This window comes from Hemitrygon akajei, chromosome 4 (genome assembly GCF_048418815.1).
Source record: "Hemitrygon akajei chromosome 4, sHemAka1.3, whole genome shotgun sequence".
NCBI lineage: Eukaryota > Metazoa > Chordata > Chondrichthyes > Myliobatiformes > Dasyatidae > Hemitrygon > Hemitrygon akajei.
Window position 1 is genome coordinate 38236583 of NC_133127.1, and position 25136 is coordinate 38261718.

At 41.0% G+C, this 25136-nt stretch overlaps 1 protein-coding gene across 1 annotated transcript in view; it reads left to right on the top strand.

The window, feature by feature from the left end:
• Positions 1–24872, top strand: part of abcg2a (ATP-binding cassette, sub-family G (WHITE), member 2a) — a 97941-nt gene extending 73069 nt beyond the window's left edge. Inside the window, exons 10-16 of the mRNA XM_073042387.1 lie at positions 7602–7684; positions 11482–11571; positions 13798–13922; positions 15266–15420; positions 16321–16410; positions 20547–20641; positions 23464–24872. Coding sequence (XP_072898488.1) covers positions 7602–7684; positions 11482–11571; positions 13798–13922; positions 15266–15420; positions 16321–16410; positions 20547–20641; positions 23464–23611 — 786 coding nt within the window. The 3' untranslated portion in view covers positions 23612–24872. The remainder of the gene's footprint in view (positions 1–7601; positions 7685–11481; positions 11572–13797; positions 13923–15265; positions 15421–16320; positions 16411–20546; positions 20642–23463) is intronic.
• Positions 24873–25136: the final 264 nt, after the last annotated feature.

Sequence of the window (25136 nt, forward strand, 5' to 3'; positions counted from 1 at the left end):
AAGGAAAAGTTCAAAGTGAATTTATTATCAAAGTTCATAAATGTCACCATATACAACCCTGAGAATCATTCCCTTGCAGCACACTCAATAAATCCATAGAAGAATATTAACCATTAACAGAATCAATGAAAGACCAGACCAAGTTGGGCATTCAACCAGTGTGCAAAAGACAACAAACTGTCTAAATACAAAAAAGAAATAATAATAATAATAATAATAATAATAATAATAATAATAATAATAATAATAATAAATTAAATAAACAAACAATAGATATCAAGAGCATGAGATGAAGAGTCTTTGAAAGTGACCACAGATTGTGGGAACATTAGAGTGATGAGGCAATTGAAGTTGAGTGAAGTTATCCCTTTTGGTTCAAGACCCTGATAACTGAGGGGTATTAACTGTTCCTGAACCTGGTGATGTGAGTCCTGAAGCTCCTGTACCTTCTTCCTGATGGCAGCAGAAAGGAGAGAACATGGCCTGGTTGATGGGGGTCCCTGATGATGGATGCTGCTTTCCTGCAACAACACTTTGTGTAGACGTGCTCCATTGTGGGGAAGACTTTACGTGTGATATGTTGACTTTACGTGGGGGCCATATCCACTACTTTTTGTAGGATTTTCCATCCAAGGGCATTGGTGTTTGAAAACCAGGCTGTGATACAGCCAGTCAGTATACCACATGTCTATAGAAGTTTACAACATGTGATTTAGTTGTAAACTTCTCAGGAAGTAGAGGCACCATGTTGCTTTCTTTGTAGTTGCACTTGTGTGCTGGGCCCAGCACAGTCTCCTGAGTGATAAGATAGAGGAATTTAAAGTTGCTGACCCTCTCTACCTCTGATCCTCCAAATAAGACTGACTGATGAAGCTCTGATTTCCTCCTCCTGAAGTCAGTAATCAACTCCTTGGTCTTACTGACACTGAGTGCAAGGTTGTTGTGGCATCACTCAGCCAGATTTTCAATCGCCTTCTTAGAAACATAGAAAACCTACAGCACAATACACCTACAGTAAACCTACAGCAAAACCTACAGCACCCTTTGGCCCACAAAGCTGTGCCGAACATGTCCCTACCTTAGAACTACCTACTTGAAAGAGGGTGAAGATGGGCTGGGAGTGGAGTGTAGAAGAACTGGGTAGGTCTGGAAGGGAGAAAAGGGACAGAGGGGAACAGGTTACTTGAACTGGAGAACACAGATGGAGGAGGGGTGTGAAAATGGGAGGGGGCTGCTGGTGAGAGAGACACACGGGAGCACAAAGTGCTGCCATTGCTGGATTTGGAGAAGTGAAGGAGGTGAGAATGGGCATCATTAGGGAGGAGTGAATGACAGTTACTTCCCTGTAATTGGTGCTTAGGACATGGCTTTCAGGTGAGTTCTGGCAAGAGTTAATAGGAGTGTACTACCTGAGTCTATTATGTATTGCCTGTATCTGGAGCAAGCGAGCTACTTCCTTGTGGCTGTGCTGCAAGATGGTGACCTTTGTCCTACCAATTCTTACCCCAGAAATGATATTTCTAAATGTCTTGAACATTACAAGACCATAAGATACAGCAGCAGAATTAGGCCATTTGGCCCATTGAGTCGGCTCTACCATTTCATCGTGGTTGATCCAATTTTCCTCTCAGCCCCAAATCTCCTGCCTTCTTCTGGTATCCCTTAATGCCTTGTCCAATCAAGAATCTATCAACCTCTGCCTTAAATATACGTAAAGACTTGGCCTCCACAGCTGCTTGTGGCAAAATAGTCCACAGATTCACCACTCTTTGGCTAAAGAAATACCTCATCACCTTCATTCCAAAAGGACAGTCCTCTATTCTGAGGCTGTGTCCACTGGTCTTAGACTCTCCCACCATAGGAAACGTCCTCTCCACATCCACATCCACTCTATCAAGGCCTTTCACCATTCAATAGTGTCGCCCCTCATTCTTTTGAATTCTAGTGAATACAGGCCCAGAGCCATTAAGTGCTCTTCGTATGACAAGCCATTCAAGCCTGAAATAATTTTCATGACCCTCCTTTGAATGCTGTCCAGTTTCAGCACATCTTTTCCAAGATTAGGGGCGCAACCCTGTTCACAATACTCCCAAGTGAGGGCTCACCAGAGCTTTATAAAGTTTCCTTGCTTTTGTATTCCAGTCCTCTTGAAATGGATGTTATCATCGCATTTGCCTTCCTCACCACAGTCTCAGCCTGCAAATTAATCTTTAGGGAATCCTGCACAAGGACTCCCAAGTCCCTTTGCACTTCCATTTTTTGTATTTTCACTCCATTTAGAAAATAATAAACCCTTTAATTTCTTTTACCAAAGTGCATGACCATACACTTCCCGACATCGTTTTCCACCTGTCATTTCTTTGCCCATTCTCCTAATCTGTTTTAAATTCTTCTGTAGTCTCTCTACTTCCTCAAAACAACCCACCTCTCCACCTATCTTCATATTGGCTGCAAACTTTGCAACAAAGCCATTCAAATCATTGACGTACATTGTAAAAATAATTGGTCCCAACATAGACTGATGTGGAACACCATTAATCACTGGCAGCCCTTTATTCCCACTCTTTGCCTCTTACCAATTAGCCACTGTTTTATCCATGCTAGAATCTTTCCTGTAATACCGTGGGCCTGTAGCTTGTTAAGCAGCCTCACGTGTGGCACCTTGTCAAAGGCTTTCTGAGAATCCAAGCACACAACATCAACAAATTCTCCTTTGTCTGTGCTGCTTGTTATTTCTTCATAGAATTCCAACAGGTTTGTCCAGCAGGACCTTCCCTTGAGGAAACCATGCTGACTACACATATTTTATCATGTGCTTCCAATTACCTTGAGACCTCATCCTTGATAATCATCTCCAACACCTTCCCAACCACTGAGGTAAGTCGGGCCTATAGTTTCCTTACTTCTGCCTCTCAAATGTGGAGTTACATTTGCAATTTTCCAATCTTCCAGAACCATTTCAGAATCTAGTGATTCTTGAAAGATCATTACTAATGCCTCCACAATCTCTTCAGCCACCTCTTTCAGAACTCTTGAGTGTACACCATCTGGTCCAGGTGACTTATCTACCTTCAGACCTTTCAGTTTCCCAAGAACCTTCTCTCTAGTTATGGTAACTGCACACACTTCATGGCCTGGAACCTCGTCCATACTGCTGGTGTCTTCCACAGTGAAGACTGATGCAAAATACTTATTCAGTTTGTCTGTTATTTCCTGGCCCCCATTACTACCTCTCCAGCATAATTTTCCAGCATCCAATATCCACTCTCATATCTATTCTTGTATCCAAAGAAACTTTTGGTATCTTCTTTAATATTATTGGCTAGCTTACTTTCATAATCCATCTTTACTTTAATGACTTTTTTAGCTGCCTTTTGTTGGTTTTTAAAAACTTCCCAAACCTCTAACTTCCCAGAATCAGACTCAGGTTTATTATCACCAGCATGTGACGTGAAATTTGTTAACTTAGCAGCAGTTCAATGTAATACAAAATCTAGCAGAAAAAAAAATAATAAATAAAAATGATATTAATAATAAATAAACAAGTAAATCTATTACGTATGTTGAATAGATTAAAAAGAAGTAAGAACAGAAATATAGTTTTTTTTAAAGTGAGGTAGTGTCAGAAGATTCAATGTCCATTTTGGAAATCGGATGGCAGAGGGGAAGAAGCTATACCTGAATTACTGAGTGTGTGCCTGCAGGCTTCTGTACCTCCTACCTGACAGTAACAGTGAGAAAAGGGCATGCCCTGGGTGCTGGAGGTCCTTAATAATGGACACTGCCTTTCTGAGACACCGCTCCCTAAAGATGTCCTGGGTACTTTGTAGGCTAGAACCCGAGATGGAGCTGACTAGATTTACAACCTCTGCAGCTTCTTTCGGTCCTGTGCAGTAGCCCCTCCATACCAGATAGTGATGCAGCCTGTCAAAATGCTCTCCACAGTACAAGTAGAGAAGTTTTTGAGTGTATTTGTTGACATGCCAAAACTCTTCAAACTCCTAATAAAGTATAGCCGCTGTCTTGCCTTCTTTATAACTACATTGATATGTTAGGACCAGGTTAGATCCTCAGAGATCTTGACACCCAGGAACTTGAAACTGCTTACTCTCTCCACTTCTGATCCCTCTATGAGGATTGGTATGTGCTCCTTCATCTTACCCTTCCTGAAGTCCACAATCAGCTCTTTCGTCTTACTGACGTTGAGTGCCAGGTTGTTGCTGCGGCACCACTCCACTAGTTGGCATATCTCACTTCTGTACGCCCTCTTGTCACCACCTAAGATTCTACCAATAATGGTTGTATCGTCAGCAAATTTGTAGATTGTATTTGAGCTATGCCTAGCCACACAGTCATATGTATGTAGATCAGTGGGCTAAGCACACACCCCTGAGGTGCGCCAGTGTTGATCATCAGTGAGGAGGATACGTTATCACCAATCCGCACAGATTGTGATCTTATGGTTAGGAAGTCGAGGATCCAGTTACAGAGGGAGGAACAGAGGCCCAGGTTCTGCAACTTCTCAATCAGGATTGTGGGAATGATGGTGTTAAATGCTGAACTACAGCTGATGAACAGCATCTTGACGTAGGTGTTTGTGTTGTTCAGGTGGTCTAAAGCCGTGTGGAGAGCCATTGAGATTGCGTCTGCCGTTGATCTATTGTGGTGAAAGGCAAATTGCAGTGGGTCAGATCCTTGCTGAGGCAGGAGTTCAGTTTAGGCATGACCAGCCTCACAAAACATTTCATTGCTGTTATATGAGTGCTACCAAGTGATAGTTATTAAGACAGTCTACTAATATTTGACTGACTGACAGACAGACGTATTTTATTGATCCCGAGGGAAATTGGGTTTCGTTACAGCCGCACCAACCAAGAATAGTGAAGAAATATAGCAATGTCAAACCATAAATAATTAAATAAAAATAAGTTAATCATGCCAAGCGGAAATGAGTCCAGGACCAGCCTATTGGCTCAGGGTGTCTGACACTCCGAGGGAGGAGTTCTAGAGTTTGATGGCCACAGGTAGGAATGACTTCCTGTGACGCTCAGTGTTATATCTCGGTGGAGTGAGTCTCTGGCTGAATGTACTCCTGTGCCTAACCAGTACATTATGGAGTGGATGGGAGACATTGTCCAAGATGGCATGCAACTTGGACAGCATCCTCTTTTCAGACACCACCGTCAGAGAGTCCAGTTCCACCCCCACAACATCACTGGCCTTACAAATGAGTTTGTTGATTCTGTTGGTGTCTGCTACCCTCAGCCTGCTGCCCCTGCACACAACAGCAAACATGATAGCACTGGCCACCACAGCCTCGTAGAACATCCTCAGCATCGTCCGGCAGATGTTAAAGGACCTCAGTCTCCTCGGGAAATAGAGACAGCACTGACCCTTTGCTCTATTATATGCCTTCTCTTTGGCTTTTATGTTGGCTTGGACTTTCTTTTAGAATACTTCCTCTTTGGGATGTATTTATCCTGTGCCTTCCGAATTGCTTCCAGAAATTCCAGCCATTGGTGCTCTGCAGTCAACCCTGCCAGTGTTCTTTTCCAATTAATTCTGGTGAACTCCTCTCTCATGCCTCTGTAATTCCCTTTACTCTACTGTAATACTGATGCATCTGACTTTAGCTTCTCCTTTTCAAATTTCAGAGTGAATTTGATCAAATTATGATCACTTGCCACTAAGGGTTCTTTTACCTTAAGGTCTCGAGTCAACTCTGGTTCATTGCACAACACCCAGTCTAAAATAGCTGATCCCCCAGAGTGTTCAACCACGAGCTGCTCTAAAAAGTCATTTTACAGGCACTCTAGAAACTCCCCCAACTGTAATCCAGCACCAACCTGATTTTCCCAATCTACCTGCATTTTGAAGTCCCCCATGACTATGGTAGCATTGCCCTTTTGGCAACATACCGTCCAGGAATCTCATTCTCACCCACAGAATCTTCTGCCCTTTCCCCTAACCAGTGAATTCTCTATCACTACAGCTTGCCTCTTCTCTCCCTTCTGAGTCACAGAGGCAGACTCAGTGCCAGAGACCCGACCACTGCAACTCTCCTCTGTTCAGTCACTCCACTCCTCCTCCCCCGACAGTATCCAAAGTGGTATACTGCTGTTAAAATAGTTGATGATAGGTGCAGAAGTAGGCCATTCGGCTCTTCGAGCCAGCACTGCCATTCACTGTGATCATCCACAATCAGTACCCCGTTCCTGCTTTCTCCCCATATCCCTTGACTCTACTATCTTTAAGAGCTCTGTCTAACTCTTTCTTGAAAGCATCCAGAGAATTGGCCTCCACTGCCTTCTGAGGCAGAGCATTCCACAGATCCACAACTCTCTGGGTGAAGAAGTTTTTCCTCAACTCCGTTCTAAATGGCCTATCCCTTATTCTTAAACTGTGGCCTCTGGGTCTGGACTCTCCCAACATCAGGAACATGTTTCCTGCCTCCAGCGTGTCCAATCCCTTAATAATCTTATATGTTTCAATCAGATCCCCCTCATACTTCTAAATTCCAGTGTATACAAGCCCAGTCGCTCCAATCTTTCAACATGTGACAGTCCTGCCATCCCGGGAATTAACCTCATGAACTGCCTCAATAGCAAGAATGTCCTTCCTCAAATTTGGAGACCACGGGGCTATATCGTTATTTTTTTGAGTGACTTATTGTGCGTGCATATTGGTTGGTTGTGCTTCACTGTGACTGCATTTCAAAGTGTATTTCATAGATAATAAAGAGTGGTGAGGTGTCCTCGGTGGAAGCTGCTATATAAATGCACCTGTCTTGAATTTGGTATTCCACTTGCACCTGATGTTAACTGAGCTTGATAGGCTTTAACTTCTGCAAATGATCTCTCTTGCTTGAATTTTAGTTTCCCAGACTGGTGTGTAACACTATCTTAATATGTTAATGAGTGAAATATGATGCTGTATCAGTTGCTGAAGAACTGCAGTGTACTATAAAGCTGTTGCTGTGTGGCCTGATGAAGGTTCAGTGAATGCATTTTCAGAAACTAATGTTTTCACACACCTCACCTTTTCAGTGGGATCTCCTGATGGTTCATTGGGTCATGCATCACAGAACAGGCCCTTTGTCCCAACAGGGCCATGCTGAGCAAGATTCCCACTTGGCCCATATCCCTCTAAACTTTCCTATCCCATGTACCAGCTCATCTGGTTTAAGTAATGGTAACCAGGTCATGGGGTCCAGGAAGTTTTCAGTCTCTGTTTAGTTAAATTGCACGGTTATGGTTGGGGGAAATGGGAATTCTACTGCTGACATTTGCTGCCCCCCCCCCCACCCCTTTCTGTTAAAGGGCGAATTCACTGGAGTTGTTCCTCCTGGTGGAATATCCATTGGGAACGGTTTGAGCTGCCTGGGAGTGGGCTTCCAGTAAAAGTGGAATGAGCATCATTTGTGGTTCTCTACCCAGATGAAGCCCAGGGGCAGCAGGAGGTCTATCTCCATGGCACATCAATGAATCCATGAGCTTCCAGAGAAAAAATGCATAGAAGAGTAAGAAAAGGGAGAACTGAGGAGATCATCTGGAAGTGTTTCATTGATTATATTCTATTTTATTGATTTTTTTTATTATTAGGTAATGGTTTCAGCTGTACTTGGACTGATTGTTGGAGCCATATTCTTTGGAGTGGAAAATAACCTGTCAGGAATTCAAAACAGGTTGGTCAAAGATTTTCACGCTTGGGACATAGAACAGTGCAGCACCATATGGACCCTTCAGCCCACAATGATGTACCAACCTTTTAACCTACTCCACAATCAACCTTACCCTTTATCTTACACAGCCCACAATCCTCAATTTTCCTTTCATCTATGTGTCTAAGACTCTCTTAAATGTCCCTGATGTATCAGCCTCTATCACCACCCACAGCAGTGTTTTCCAGGTAATTATGGCTCTTTATGTAAATAAAGCACTTCCTCTGACATCTCTTCTAAATTTTCTTCCAGATGTCCTTTGATATTAGCCATTGCTCCTCTGGGGAAAGTAACTGGCCGCCCAGTTTATCTATGCCTTCTATAATTTTACACACCTCCATCAAGTCACCTCTCATCCTCCTTTGTTACAAAGAGAAAAGCCTTAGCTCAGTCAACCTTTTCTCATAAGACGTGCTCTCTAATCCGGGCAGCATCCTGGTAGAACTCTGCACCTTCTCAAACGCTTCCACTTCTGTCCGAAAATGAGGTGATCAGAACTGAACACAGGTCTAACGAGAGTTTTATAGAGCTGTAACATTACCTTGCAGCTCTTGAACTCAGTCCTCTGACTAATGAGGACTAACGTATCATATACCTTCTTAACCACCCTATTAGCTTGTGAGGCAGCCTTGAGAAAATTAAATGGAAAATCTAAGACGAGAAAAACATCATGGACAACTGTTAGTGTGACAATATAATGCATTTATATAAACAAGTAAATGAAGAAAAAGGTCATCGATGGGTCTCAGAAAATCTGTCACTCAGCCCCTTAATTATTTAGCAGCTTAATATTGAATAAATTAATCCTATCATTTGTATTATTATTGCTTGTAAAATGTATTACATGTGATCAAAATACAAAACTTCAGATACTGGAGATCTGAAATAAAAATCAAAATGCTAAAGAAACACTATGAACATTTCAGGTTGATGATTTTAATCAGAACTGAAAATATAATAAAATAATTGTTTTAAGTTGCAGAGAGGAGGGAAGTAGTGATAATGTCCATTATAGGACAGTTTGGTTGTCCAAAGGACACAGGTAGTGTTGATATTGTCCAAGCGAGTGGTTGAGTGCTTGTTAATCATGGAGAAGAGTAAACAGATGACGTTTCAGGCTGAAGGGTCTCAGCCCAAAATGTCGTCTGTTTATTCTTCCATAGATGTTGTCTGACCTGCTGAGTTCCTCCAGCATTTTGTGTGGGTTGCTTTGGATTTCCAGATCTACAGACATTTTCATGTTTGTTAATCATAACTGGCTTCTGGAAAAGTACAGATGGGAGGGGGGAATGGATGAGGCCACATGGGGGTGGGGGGGAGGGGGAGAGAGCAGAAAGCTGGGACTTTGAGATGTCCAGCATAGAGGCTGATGTAGATTTGAAGAATATCGGAAAACTGGAAATGCAAGCAGCCAGGTAGCATTAGTAAAGAAACTGAGTTCACGTTCACACCCGGCATCAGATCTGGCTGGTATCTGAATCATTGAATTCAGTGTTGAATCCTGAGAAGTATCCCTCACTCTTCTAAACTCCAAAGCCTGTAAACCCAAACTATCTGCTCCCCTTTAATACTTTGCGTTCGCTTGGGTGCTGCATGGTGTGAGGAAGTATTGTGAAGAAGGTGTTTTAAACTTGGGCCCTTTTTTTGTTTGAGCAACACCAACGTATGGATATATAGTTCATGGTAGATTGCATCAATTGACTTTATTTATTTATTTAGAGATACGCCCCAGAACAGGCTGTTACCACACCACCAGCAACCCACCTCTTTAACTCTAACCTAATCACAGGGCAGTTTACAATGACTAACTGGCCACACTCCAAAGACTGAATGTTAAAGTGCAAGCTACTTCAGCAAACATACAGGACTACTTTGGTGGGTACCGAGATTGGCATTGAGGGCCATTTTCTATACTGTATTATCCTATGACTCTATGTGCAATGTGCCTGCATGGAAGATGAGCTCCTGTTCCTCGAGCTTATTTTGGACTTTACTGGATATTGTATGAGGACAAAGACGTAGATGTCAGAGTGGGATGGAGAATTAAAATGACAGGAGACTGGAAGTTAACAATTTCCTTCCGGAAGGTGCCATATTGTTAGAACCAAATGCACTGCACGAAACTGGAAGAAGAGTTTCCCAGCCTCCAAATTATTTTTCTGTAATTTCTGCCTCTTTCCACTCACTGTCATTTCATCTTTCAAAGGGACTGTTACTCTCCACAACTTTGTTCCTCCATCCCTTACAACCACTCTCCTTCTCATTTGTGCTTTCCCACGCAATGTCCGGAGATGCAGCGTCGCTCTGCTGCTTTCTCTCCTCCCTGCTGGCCACCCAGGATTCAGGCAGACCTTCCAGGTAAAGCAGCAGTCCAGGTGCATTTCCATCAATTCAGCTCTCTCAAAGTGACAGCACAGGGATAAAGGTGGCATAAGGCATAACTGCATTCAAAGGTTAGGTCTTGACTTTTTAGAGTTGTGTTACAATTTTATAGAGCATTGATTAAGCTGTTGTGTGGAGTTCTGGTTGACAACACTAAAGGAAGCATGTGATTGTACTGAAGAGGGTGTAGGGGAGATTATTCAGGGTGTTGTCTTGGAGAATTTTGGTTAATGAATAAGTCTGTGTTTCCTGGAGGTTGAGGTGTCAACTGATTTTTTAAAAAAAAATATAAGCTTACAAGAAGACTTAGATGGTTAGAAGGTTTTTCCTATGGTCGGTGTATCGAAAACATGAGGACATTAGCTTGAGGTGAGAGGAAGCAGTGTTAAAAGGGGACAAGTTTTTTTTGTGTGTAGCCGATACCTAAAATAGACTGTCAGAGGAGGTGAGGAAATTGGATGCATTTATTATATTTAAGAAACATTTAAATAGACAAGACATGGTCCGAACGTGGGCAAATGGGATTTGTGTAGATGGGCAAAAGGCTTAATGGGCCAAAGGGCAGTTCTGCACTTATGACTGTATGACACTAATTCAAAGAGTATTATCCTCATATACTGGCCTGGATTTATCCTTGCAATCAACATCCTTTAAAAAAAAATGAATCATTATTATGTTGCTTCTGTATTTCTAGATCTTAGGATGATTGCACTTCTATAAGCATTTCATCAGTCATATGACACTTTATAATGCCCTCTTCTTTCTCATCTCTTCTCTCCTTTTCCTCTCTTCTAACCAGATTTTAAACCACATGATTTTCTCCCTAACTTCACAGAAGATGAGGTAGCTTCAGTTTGTTTCAAACAAAATGAGGGAACCTGGAGTAGACCCAACAGTCCCATTATTCCATTGGCTGCTTTCCCAAATAGTGTTCTCTGTAAATGAGAGCTCATAAGATTTAGTTCATCCACCACACTTTGTATCATCAGCTGACCTTCATTGCCTCCGGGTCTGCCAATGCTTTGATTTTAAAGTCAATGCCTTCAGATCTTTGTGTAGTCCTGTCCCTTCCTTTCTCCAAAACCAAGGCTGCTTGTGCCTCATATTTCCAAATGGCTTGTATGATTTTAGCTGCAGAATCCACAAAATCCCTTCCTGTTTGTCTCCTCTCTCTCTCTCTTCTATGATGCTTTCTAAAACCTTCCTCTTGGTTTATTCCGTCATCCTCAACACCACTATGTGGCTCAGTGTCATTTTGTTGGATGAAATTGCTGTGAAGCATTTTGCAATGTTGCCTGTGTTAGATGTGTTGAAGTGCTTGATGCTTATTGGTCAAGTATGGTGTAAAAACATCTGATAATTTCTGTTTTCCTTTTCAGAGTGGGTTCAATGTTCTTCCTGACCACTAACCTGTGTTTTACCAGCATCTCTGTAATTGAATTATTTGTCATAGAAAAGAAGATTTTCATGTAAGTGCTTTTAAATTTTTGCAGTTATATTGAACATTTTTGTTTCCCTATAACTAAAATACAAAACCATTTATAGTCAATAAGCATTTAGTGATTGGAAACTTTCAGTGATGGAAATGTACAGTTAAATTGATAGCCTGAAGGTATCTGAAGGGATGGGGGTGGGAAATATGGCAGGAAGTAATTGGGGGCAGTGGCAATAATTGTTCCATGCTCTTTGCATTATCCAGATTGTCCCTGATGTCTGGAGAGTGGGGAAAGTTACTGCCTTGTTCAATAAAGGGAGCTGGGTTAAGCAAGTAACTAGAGGCCAACCAATTTAAAATAAATTTCTAAAATTGGTTTATGATTGTCACATGTACCAAGGTACAAAGGAAATCTGTTTTCTGAATGTCATCTATACAGATCATTTTATTAGCACAGTGACAGTAGTACAAGGGAAAATGGAAACAATGCAGAATATAGTGTTACAGTTCAAGAAAACACAGTGCAGACAGATAAACTTGTGCAAGAGCCATGACAAGGGAGACTGAGAGATCAAAACGTCATCTTTATCATATAAAAGGTCCATTTAAGAATCTCAAAACAGTGGGATGGAAGCTGTGAGCCTGGTGATAGTGTTTTCAAGCTTTTCTGCAATGCCTCTGCCATTCAACAAGGTATCTGATCTTTTATATTGGTTTGGCTTTCCTGCACAACTCTGTTCTCCTAATACCTGAAAATCTCTCTGTCATGAACATACTTGGAGACTGAGCTTCCATAGTGCTCTTGGCTAATGAATTCCAAAGATTTACCACCCTCCTGGGTGAATAGGTTTCTGCTTATCTTCATCCAGAGTGGCCAGCCCTTTACTTTGAGGCTGCAGTTCTACACACCCTCAGGCAAGGGGAAACATTAACTCTGCCATCTACTCTGTCAAGCTATGTTTGAATGAGATCTCAATGGCAGATAACCCAGACTACTTGTGTTCCTTTCCCACTTCCCTCTCCCTTTGTTCACCTTTTCCATCTCAACCCCTCCACCCATTATCCAAACCCCATTCCCGACCCTCACTTGGTTTGATCTGCCCATCACCCAAAAACCTATCTGCCGAGGTTTCTTTTCCCTTGCTTCCCTTTCCCGTTTTCCATCTGCCCATCATTCCTCCCTTATCTGATTCAACATCTCTTGTGCGGACCTAGTAGATCTAATCTGCTTAAACGCTGCCCTCCCAGGAATCAGGCTGGAGAACCTTGACTCCATTCCCTTTATCATAAGTAATTCTTAGCTTGGGAGTCTAGACCTGTACACAATATTCAAGATGAAATCTCACTAGAAGCCTCTACATTTGGATCAAATGTCCTTCTTCCTGTATTCAGATCCTCTTCCATTGAATGCCAACACACTATTAGCCTTTTCTATGCTTAGTGAATCTGAATATTCACTTTCAGTAATTTGCGTACAAGGACATCAAGATTCAGTTGAAGAACAATGTTGTAAATCTCTTACCACTGAAGGAATACTCTTGACTTACTACTTTTACAACCCCCCGCCACCCCATCTGACTCCATCTTCTGTCTGATTCCACCTAGCACACGTGGGCCAAACATCTTAGCCTGTACATGGTGAATCACTGAAAAGTAGAGTCCAAATGCCCATTGTCTTTCGAAGAGCAATATAGTTAGTACTTCTTCTCTTTCACCATATTCCTCTAAGTGTTGTGCAGTTTTGTTTTGAAAAAAAACCCACAAATAGGCTGTGGATTGTAAACCCTAACCACTTAGTGAGTAAGAAAATTCTATATGTTGCCTGTGTGTTTTTGGCAGTCACCTTAAATCTCTGTCCTCTCCTTACCAACACTTCAACCACTAGAAACTTCATTAGTCTTCAACAAAGACTTTTGCTAACAACGAGTTCTTTGCAGGCACTGGAATCTCCAGTACATCAATAACTTTCATGGTCTTTCTGTTTTCACATTGTGGAAATCAGATTTGAAGGATGGCATTCAAAGATCCAGAAAAGGAGAGCAACAACACAATGTACTGATCATTTCAAAAACTGCACACAGATCTGAAGTGCAGGCAATCCATGGGCGAAGCTTCTGTGCTGCACAAAATTGATACATTTGCAGATACTTAACAGAGTGATCGGCATATCATTTCTCACAAGTATATGCTAAATACGATATTTGTCTACCTCCAATATTACATAGTAATTTGATAATAGTACTGTTATCTTTAATCACAGCCACGAGTATATCAGTGGATACTACATGATAATATCCTACTTCTTTGCAAAGTTATTTGTTGATCTGATACCCATGAGAGCAGTACCATCCATCGTATTTACAGTCATCACCTACTTCTTGATAGGTAAGCAGCAGGTTCCATTATCCTCGTTATTGAGTTTCCAGAGCTATAATTCATTGAAGAGCATGAAATGAAATTAGCATCGATAGATATTTCACGACACTTCAGTGTACAGATTTGAGGATTGATCGAATTTGAACAGATTTGAGACAAGGCGATAGACTCTTTAGGGATGATATCACAATTGTACAAGATGGGGTGGGGATATCCAGTTAAGAGGCAAGAATATTAAAGAACCAAGACAGATAAATGGAGTCAGCCACAAACTTCTGGAATGGCAATATACTGTATATAGAGTTTCCATTAGTAGGAGATTCTAAAATCTGAGGGCATAGCCTTAGAATAAAGGGATGTCCCTTTAAAACTGAGATAGGAGGAATTCTTCAGCTAGATGGTGGTGCATCTGTGGAATCCATTGCCATAGTGTGCTGTGGAGGCCAAGTCATTTGGTTCGTTTGTAAGTCATAACTTGATAAGTTCTTGATTAAGGGGATTAAACTTTACAAGGAGAAGACAGGAGAATGGGGTTAAAAATATAACATCCATGTTTGAATGGTGGAGCAGACTCAATGGGCTAAATCATGTAATTCTGCTCCTATATCTCACTGTTTTGTATCTGAGGGGGTGAGTAACCTCACCATGACAAAAATTAAGGTGAGCAGTAAAAAGATATCTCTGCAGTGGAGAGGTCAATGGGTTGTTCAAAGTTGGAGCTCCTGTGTCTTTTTCGTTAGTGAAATAGATCATGAGAAGTGAAAAGGAGAATGAGATTCATGTGTACTGTTAATGATGGAAAATGTAAAACTTAAAATAGTGAGTCTAAAGCTGTACAAATTGACCAGTTCAAAACAATAATTGCATCAAGAATGTCTTGTATCTGCCACTAGATTTAACTTTTAGTAATATCTCCAGTAGCTACTGATACAGGAATGTTGACCCTCTACATAGTGCAAACAGTGGTAATTAAGTTTTCTTTAGGAAAAGCTATGCAAAAGTATGAATGTGAATTGGGTGTGAAATCCAGTTCTTAAAAAAGAAATTCTGAATACATTTGTTCATGAGCATTTTAAAATAATATTTAGAAGATGAGATTCAAAGTAACATGTTAGTGTGCCGTAATTATAAGAAATTTCTATCTTTTATAAAATGACTTGCACAGAATGCATCAACCTCAAAAATCCAACATGTACATTTTTAAATGTTAAGTAAAATTGTTTGTTGCACTGTGCAGTGTGTTAGGGTCTACTTTCTGATACAAGGAACAGAACAAAGATAATACTTTAATTGGGCTGATGTTTAATTGGTTGTCTCTTTGAAAATTAGAAGTGTTTTGTTTAATTTTTCAGGCTTCAAGTTGGATCCTGGCGCCTTTTTCTTCGCATTGCTGACATTAGTCCAAGTCTCCATCACAGCCACATCTCTGGGATTGGCCGTAGCAACTGGACAAAGTATCATTGGCATTGCAAATCTCCTTATTAGTGTAATATTTGTCATCATGATCGTAAGTCACATTTACCTGATTGCTTACTGTTTCTCCAATGTGTCAGTTACGTTCCCTAGCCTAGTACACTCCTTTCACCCTAAAGCCTACTCAGCAACTAGTCCTGATCTTCTGTACATATTGTATTTTCATTTATCGCACTGTAACTGCTAGTGGTGTCTTTGCGTGAGCACTTGAATTACTTCTCTTCATTCCCTCTTAAAGGCTCCTTACTATCTACAAAATGCAGTCATAGAAATAAAATACGGAAGTAAATTTGCTTCTTTGGTGGAAAAGTTGGAAGAAATTATAACAAGGAACATTATTCTCAGAAGGGTATAAGTGTAGTGTTGGAATTAATAGAAAGTAGAGCAGCAATGAATCTAAATGTTCAAAAATTGTCGTTGATGCAATGCTCATATTGCAGAGTAGATTTTCAGATTAATTCAGGAATGTTTCCCATGATTAATAGTTATGTTTTATCATCACATTCTAATCCCTTTTTTTTTTTTGGAGCACATTTATTTCTCTCTATCTTTTTTTGGATGAGAGCTTTGCTAGCAAGGCTATAATGTATTACCCGGCTCTAATTGAACTTAGAAGGTGCCATTGAATGGCTTCTCGAACCACTGCTGTCTTTTTGGTGGAAAAAGTTCCCTTTGGGAGGCGATTTCAGTATTTAAACTCAATGAACTGGAAGTATATTTTGAAATTGGGGAAGTGTGTGACTGCTGTGTGAATGTACTGCGCCCCTTTTTCCTTCCAGCTGTGAGGAGGTGCTGTCACAGTAGCTGAAGCAAGGGCTGTGGTGCACCTGGCAACCTTGGTGAAATGGTGGTGGAGGGAAATGTCACAACAGAGCACAGTGAGAGATGATATTATTATAGCCTTGGGCTGCTAACTCTTTGCATTTGTTTTCAGATATTCTCCGGCCTCTTAGTAAATCTGCCAAGCGTTGTAAGTTGGTTATCCTGGCTGCACTATTTAAGTATCCCGTATTATGGCTTCACAGTAAGTACCAAGTAGGCTAATATACCCTAAAGATCTTTCCTACAGGTTTCATCACCAAGCTTTTCCGTGCCAAACCCTACCTGTACTAAAGTTGTTATTGAATCTGCTAACTGGTAAATTGGAAGTCATTCACTATAAGTACATAAAAATTCCAACATTTTCAAGACAAATTACCTAGATTAAATCTAAACAGTGTAAATTCAAAGTGGCAAGAGAAACAATAAATGAAATGGAATGCTGTTCAGATGTTACCATGATTAAGGTCTTGGTTAGACCATATCTGGAGTTCTATAAGCTGTCCTTTTGGAAGGATACGGTGTAGATTTGCCAGAATAAGAATAGGTTGAGTGAACTCGGCCTCTTCTCCTTGGAGCGATGGAGGATGAGAGGTGACCTGATAGAGGTGTACAAGATGATGAAAGGCATTGATCGTGTAGATAGTCAGAGGCTTTTTCCCAGGGCTCAAATGGCTAGCACAAGAGAGCATAGTTTTAAGGTGCTTGGAAGAAGGTACAGAGGAGATGTCAGAGGTAAGTTTTTTTACACAAGAGATTGGTGAGTGCGTGGAATGGGCTGCCGGAGGTTGTGGAGGCAGAAAAAATAGGGTCTTTTAAGAGATTCCTGGATAGGTACATGGAGCTTAGAAAAACAGTGGGCTATGGGTAAGCCTAGGTAGTTCTAAGGTAAGGACATGTTCGGCACAGTTTTGTGGGCCGAAGGGCCTGTATTGTGCTGTAGATTTTCTGTTTCTAATGATAGATGGATTTCTAGATTTAAGTTAAAAAGTGATGTTTGAATAACAAGCAACACACACAAAATGCTGGTGGAACACAGCAGGCCAGACAGCATCTATAAGGAGAAGCACTGTCGACATTTCGGGCCAAGACCCTTCATCAGGACTAACTGAAAGGAAAGGTAGTAAGAGATTTGAAAGTAGGAGGAGGAGGGGGAAATGCGAAATGATAGGAGAAGACTGGAGGGGGTGAGGTGAAGCTGAGAGCCAGACAGGTGATTGGCAAAAGAGATACAGAGCTAGAGAAGGGAAAGGATCATGGAACAGGAGGCCTAGGGAGAAAGAAAGGGGGAGGGGAGCACCAGAGGGAGATGGAGAACAGGCAATAATGTTTGAATAATGTTACTTAGAATTTCAAAGAGTTAACCTAAATATTTTTCTATTATTAATTGGAACTGTTAAGGTCGAGAATAAATCTGTATCTGCTGATGGGAAGTTGAGAATTTGGTGGAAGAGCCAAGATATTAAATCTAGGCCTTTAAAGAATGACGAGGGGTAAGAGCTATATGGTTTAAGGTGAAAGGGGAAAGATTTAAAAGGGGCCTGGGGGGCTGCGACTTTATGCAGTGGATACCGTACACATGGACAGCCTGCTAATAACAACATTGTAAAGAGATTTGGTAAGAATATGGACAGGGTTCGGAGGAGACTCACAAGGATGCAAGGCTCAACCTATGAGTAGCGTTTAAAGTCTCAGAATCAGGTTTATTATCACTGGCATTTGTCATGAAATTTGTGGTTTTGCAGCAGCAGTACAGTGAAATACATAAAATTACTACTTTGCAATAAGAAATACACAAATTAACTAAATGAGAGCAAAGTAGTGAGTTCATGGACCTTTCCAAAATTTGATGGCGGAGGGGAAGAAGCTGTTTCTAAACCATTGAATGTACGTCCTCAGCGTATGTTGACAGGGTGACTGTCAGGAAGGGGAAAGGAGTTAAGGAGCCAGTGCAGAATGCCCCTGTGATAGGTATATCACTTCAGATACTGTCGGGGTTGTGGGTGGGGGTGGTGACCTAACACAGAACAGTCACAGTGGTGGGGTCTCTGGCATTGAGTCTGCCTCTGTGACTCGGAAGGGAAGGGGGAAGAAGGGGTGATGGGGGATTTGTTAGTTAGGGGAACAAATAGGAAGTTCTGTGGGAGAGAACGAGACTCCTGGATGGTATGTTGCTTCCTGGGTACCAGGATCAGGGATATCTCAGATGGAGTCCTCAGCATTCTTAAGTGGGAGAGTGAACAGCCAGAAGTTGTGGCCCACGAAGGTACCAAAGGCATGAGTAGGACAAGTGATGAGGTTCTCCATAGGGAGTTCAGGAGGTTAGGGGTTAAGTTAAAGGGCAGGATCTCCAGGGTTGTGAACTGAGGATTGATACCCATGTCACGTGCTAGTGAGCACAGGATTAGGAGGATTATACAGTTTAATACGTAACTAAGGAGCTGGTGCAGGAGGGATCATTGGGCTCTTTTCCAGGGAAGGTGGGACCTGTAAAGAAGGGATGGTTTGCACCTGAACTGGAGGGTGACTAATAACACAGCAGGAAGGTTTGTTAATGCTGCACAGTGGGGTTTAAACTAGAGTTGCTGGGAGATAGGAACCATAGTGCCAGAACAGTTAGTGGAGAGGTTGTGAAGGCAGATGTTCATAAGATCTCAGAACAAAGTTAGGAATCTAAAGTTTGTGCATGGTGTGACAAATTGAAAGGGTGAATACAGGACTGAAGGCTTAGTATCTGAATGCGCACAGTATACAGAATAAGGTCGATGAACTTGCAGCACAGTTGCAGATTGACAGCTATGACGTTATAGGCATCACTGAATCATGGCTGAAAGGTTATAGCTGGGAGAAGTTCACATTGTATCTAGAGGATAGGCTGGAAGGCGGAGTGGGCGGTGTAGCTCTGTTGGTAAAAAATGAAATCAAATCATTAGAAAAAGGTGACATGGGGTTGGAAAGTGGTGAATCATTGTGTTGATCTAAGGAACTGCAAGGGTAAGAAGACCCTGATGGGAGTTGTATACAGATCCCCAAACAGCAGTAAGGATGTGGCCATCAAATACAACGGGAGATAGAAAATACATGCCAAAAGGGCAATGTTACAATAGTCATGGGGGACTTAAGTATGCAGGTAGATTTGGAAAATCAGGTTTGTGTTAGGTTACAGGAGGAGTAATTTCTAGAGTGCCTATGAGATAGCTTTATAGAGCATTTTGTGGTTGAGCCCTCTAGGGAATCAGCTATTCTGGATTGGGTGTTGTGCAGTGAAACAGAATTCCAGGCTGCTCCTGGAGATACTAAAAACGCTAGGCCACTCGGTGAGCTCTGGAAACAGGAATCCAGTGCCGTGTGGAACCGCAGTTTGAGTGCAGCTGTAGATCATGGACTCTTAACAGGACCCCAGCCACTCTGAAAAGTAAAAAGAGGCATTAAAGATAAGAATTTAAGCTCTTTCACAGATTAACTCAAAGAAGTCTCCTGGCACCATTTTAGCTGAGGGGAGTCTCACATTGAAGCTTACTGGATACTGAAAGGCCTGGATAGAGTGGACATGGAGCGGATGCTTCCATTAGTAGGATAATCTAGAATCCAACCACAGCCTCAGAATAAAACAACGTCCTTTTAAAACTGAGATGAGGGGGGATTTCTTCAGCAGAAGTTGGTGAATCTGGAATTTATTGCCACACAGGGCTGTGGAGGTGAAGTTTATATTTAAAGCAGAGATTAATAGGTTGGTAAGGCAGCTAATGGTTACTGGAAGAATGGAGCTGAAAAAAAACAGCCATGATTGGATGGCAGAGCAGACTCAGGGTTGAGTGATCTAATTCTGCTCTTGTGGATAGGAAACTTTCAGAGGGATATGGGCCAAATGAGGGCAAGTAGGTGAGCACCTTGGTTGGCATGAATGAGTTGGCCCAAAGGGCCTTTTCCACACTCTATAATTTTATGACTCTCTCTAATTGAATGGCATAACTAGACTTAAAGGGCTAAGTTGACTCCTATTCCTATGTGTACTAACAATTTGCAGTACACTGCACAAAAGTATGCCCAAAATCTCTCAAAAGTCATTTGGATAAATACTTAAGTGGAAAATATTTTCTGGGCTATGGGGAAAGAATGATCGAGGGGGATAAATGCATTAAGTACAGGCATGGTGGGCCATATATCTTCTTTCTGAATACTGTTAGTCATTGATTTAATGATATGGCCATAAATAATAAGTTGTGTATTTTTAAACTGTTTCAGAGACATTCTGGACTGCAGAGGAAATGCAGTCTCTTTTGCTTTTAGTGCTTATGGCATTGTTTCTGTTACCATATGCATCACTTTGGTTTTGCACAGGCTCTGGAGATAAATGAATTTGTTGGTCTGATCTTCTGTAATGGTTCTGAATTGGTATCTGCTCCAAATACTGGAAGTGTATCTCCTGAAGTAATGTAAGTACAAACAAAGAAAACACAACTATAGAATAAATTGTGAATACCAGTTTCATTTCTCAAAGAGCTGATGCACCCTATCACTTTCTAACACATCTTTGCCTGCAAACCCATGACATTACTTCTCCATTTCAGTAGTCCACAGATGAGTTTATTTAATAGAAAAGTGGAAGGTAGTGGGGAACGGGGAGAAAGTCGGAGAGGAAACTATGTGGCGTGCAAGTCTGAGGGGATTGTATTTTTACTCAAAGTTGTCAGACTCTGAGCGCTTCAAAATGTGGTGGGAGTTGATTCCATAAATAAGTTTAGAAGGATATCGAAAAGCTAATTAAAGATGAGGCTAAGAACAAAAATAAGGAATACAGGACTTTTTTTAAAACATCAACATATCTAAGTGTTTGGCCACCTTTACAGTTTACTGTGTTCACAACTGACATTCTATTCCATTTTGTTTGATTCAGTGGAGGCTGGGGGAGGAGGGGTGGGTAGTAGTGCAGAATGGTGGTGGGAGGTTAGAAGTTTGTTTGAACACCAACAGATGAACTAGAAACCTTGTGGTTTCTTTGAGGACAATTTAATGAATTGGTGAAACTAGAGAAGTTGAGTTACTTCCTGCCTGTCTTAAGGCTGATTTATACTTGTGCGTCATATCTACGCAGTAGGTGCTGCGTACCCTACGCTGTAGGGTGACATGCACCTCCCCAAAAAAGTAACTCCCGCATCGCGGCAACGCAGACCGCAACAACTGTGATTGGTCCACTTGGTCGCATCGCATTTCCGGTTGCTTCTTCTCCACCGTGTCTGTACAACAATGCGAAATAGATGAACCAAGTCGTTAAATCTACCTGCTGACATGCAAAAATGTTTGAAATGCATTTCCTCATCCATGTCTCTCACGAAGAAACTCAACACAGTGACATAGAAACCCCACCGCCAACTACTGTTTTGGCGCACACCAGCGCATGCTCGCAACGGCGTAGAGCGACGCAGAAGTGAAAATCAGGGCTAGGGCGTAGCCCGTACGCACAAGTATAAAGCAGCCTTTAGACCACATTGGTAGAGGGAGTCAGTAGGGATATCTAAAATTGTAAGAGTTATTGATAGTAAAAGTGAAGGAGAAAGACTTCCCAATTGTGGAATGGTGACTAACCAGAGGAAATGATTAATGGAGCAAATAACAGAGACCAGACATTCAGAGCAATACATACAAAATTCTGGATGAACTCAGTAGGTCAGCATCTTTGGAGAGTAATAAACAATCGACTGTGGTCCTGATGAAAGGTTTTGGCCTGAAACATCAACCATTTATTCATTTCCATAGATGCTGCTTGACCTGCTGAGTTCCTCCGGCATTTTCTATATGTTGCTCTGGATTTCCAGGATCTGCAAAATCACGTGTTCCATATGTTCATAATTGAGGTGTGATTATCTGGGAAATGCTGTTAGATCGGGCACTGGAATCAGAGGCAGAGTGATTTTCAGAGGATGTGAATAAATACTGGAAAAAGCCAAATTGCAGTTTTTGAGGAAAGACAAGGGGAATGGAACTATATTCCATTTATATTCCACACAACCCACCTCTCACCTCTTATTTAACTCTGAATATATTATTTACCTTTCTCCCTCGTATGTTTATGTTGCTTTCTAAAATGCATCTATTCTGTATCTTCTTAGCCATTCCTATGTTAGTGTACTCCACGTACTTCCCATGCTCGGGATAAAATTTCCTTAGTTCCCAGTTGTAGTAATTAATAATATTCCTACATTACAACAGTGATAGCACTTTTAAAAAGTTTCATCATCTTTGTAAGCTTGGTGTTTGATTTTTGAACTCCTATCGATGTTAAAAATCACATATATATAATAGAAATAGGACATAAATAAGGATCTGAAAGGTTAGATTGAAGGACCCAAGCATGTATGAATAACATCTTCAAAATGATTTATTTCTTACTTGCAAAATAGACTTTTAAATGTAGAAATATAAACACTAAGCCCCGACAGGATGGGAGTGGTGGGGGGGGGGGGGGGGGTGGGGGTTGTTGCTGGAAATCCGTAGGTATTCACCTTGTTTAAAAAAGTTCTCAATCATGTCTTTGGTGTTTTTAGACTCAGTTGTTCTAGTCTTATTGAAAGCTCAGCTCGCATCAAATAACGTTCACTGTCAATATTACCACCTGATCTGCAACACCTCTACTGGACTTTTTGGTATCAAATCCCTGATGAATTCCATCCATCTATCCAATCAGATAATTCAGTCCAATCCAGTAACATGCTCTTTTGGTCCAGCGAGTCCATGCTGCCCAATTATACCCTGTGTTTGGAATGTGGAAGGAAACCAAGGGACATAGAAGAATCCCACACAGTCACAGGGGGAATGTATAAACTTTCAGAGAGCAGCAGAATTGTCTGCACTCTATTCACTCCCATCACCCTTACTGATCTCTGCTGAATTCCAATCCTGGATTCTTGCATGTCCCCAAATCCTTTTCCTCCACCATTGAAGAGCATTTTCAAAATCCTAAACTTCCAAAGTTCCTTCCCTCAACCTCAGCCTTTATATTCCTTTAAGACTCCAATATCAGCCAAGCATTTCATAGCCCACCCCAATCTTTTTTTTTGCGGTTCGATATCACATTTTATTGAATTCCCCTCCTCTTCACGCGCCTATTAGGATGAACTGAAATAAGGGTGCAATGAAATTGAAGTAGCTGTTGTAATGATGGTGACTGTTGGCAAATAAGTTGGTAATTTTTTGCCAGCTAACCAATTATATGTAGTAAAAATGCATCTGTTGTAAATAAAAATGCTTTGTGTTTTAGATGTACTGGAGAGCAATATCTTGAGAGACAAGGAGTTGAAGCAACTAATTGGGGCTTGTGGAAAAATAATCTGGCAATGGCATTGATGATGACCATTTTGTTTACAATTGCTTACTTAAAACTTCAATTTATGAAGAAATTTTCATAGTGTTATTGTACAAGAAGGTGATATTACATTCCATGATTCATACCATGGATGTTTTCTAAATTGTGTTGTTCAGACAGTGTCACTGATTCTACATTTTCTATATTCTGGTGAATGATTTGTTACTCTACATTAACTGAGAAAATTCCATTTAACAGTCTGTGCATAGTTTTGTGCTTATCACAAACTTTGCTACTCAGAAGCTTCATGCTACCTCAATCAAGAATAAAGAAATGTTTATTAGTTCTTCAAAAAAATTGCCTTTATCTGAAACTGGACTCCACTGCTGGACATATTCCCAGAGTTTCCATGAAATGATGACCAACTTACAATTTGCCACCTGATCATCTAATCTGGCGATGCATTTTCTCCATTCAGCCAATCCAAAATCAGTTACTTGAAAACTGAAAATGCGGGAAACAATGGTCCACAGCATCTGTGGAGAGAGACAGAAACTGAGTTACTATTTCAAGACAGTGATCAGGCCTGAACTCCTGAGTGTCTCCATCAATTTCTGTTCTTGTTTCAGGTTTCCTCCTTTTTTTATTATTCTTTTCATTATTAATACAAATAGAAACAGGAGTGAGCTATATGACCCAATGAGCCTATTATGTCATTCAAGACCTTGACTGATCCTCTACTATGCCTGCATTCCTGCTTGATTATTGCATCCTTCAAGCCCCTAAATGTCTAAAAATCTGTTGACTTGTTTATCAATAGTCACAGCCTCTGGAGTTGCAAATCCCAACAATTTATAGTCTTCTGCAGAAACAATTTTCTCTGTGTCACCTACTGTAGTTCTATGGTTTTCAGCTAATTTCTCAGAATCTACCCAGTCAGACAATACCTACCACTCCACCCCCCCCCCATATATTTTGTTTTCCCTCTCACTTTTCTGAACTCCAGAATCTATGCCCATTTTACTTAATTCATTTGTAAGGTAAACCCCTCATCCCAGATCTCAATCTAACAGAATCTGTTCTGCCCACCCTCCATGGTAGGTTTATCTAACCTTCTTATGACACGGGATTGTCAGACCTGTAAAATAATAAACCTGTAAAATGAACAATGCTGTTCACCCCAATGTTGACATTTAATTGTGAGTAAAAATGCTGTTTTCTTTCTTGTGTACCTTTGAAATTTAAGCTGTTGTATTTGAAAATGAAGAACCATGATGAAGAGGACAAAAGTTCAATAATGTGTTTTATACGATTCTTTGAAATTATATATTGCTAATTATTTTAATAAAGTGGTTTTCTTTGAATGAGGTTATCAGATTGAATGGGTGCTTGCAGTTTAAAAATGAAACCTACTCTGGCTTTTCATGGCTTTTATTAATTGTACACAGTTAGAGGTGCTACAACATTCCTGCCTTCTGAACTGATTTATTTTTATGTCTGTCCTGTTTGGTACCACATCACTCTGCTGGCATTGAAGCATCCCAGCACTATTATATTCCCAGTATTTCTACCAGATTTATAAGAACAGTTGAAAAAGGAGCAGGAATAGGCCAGCCAGCTCTTTGAGC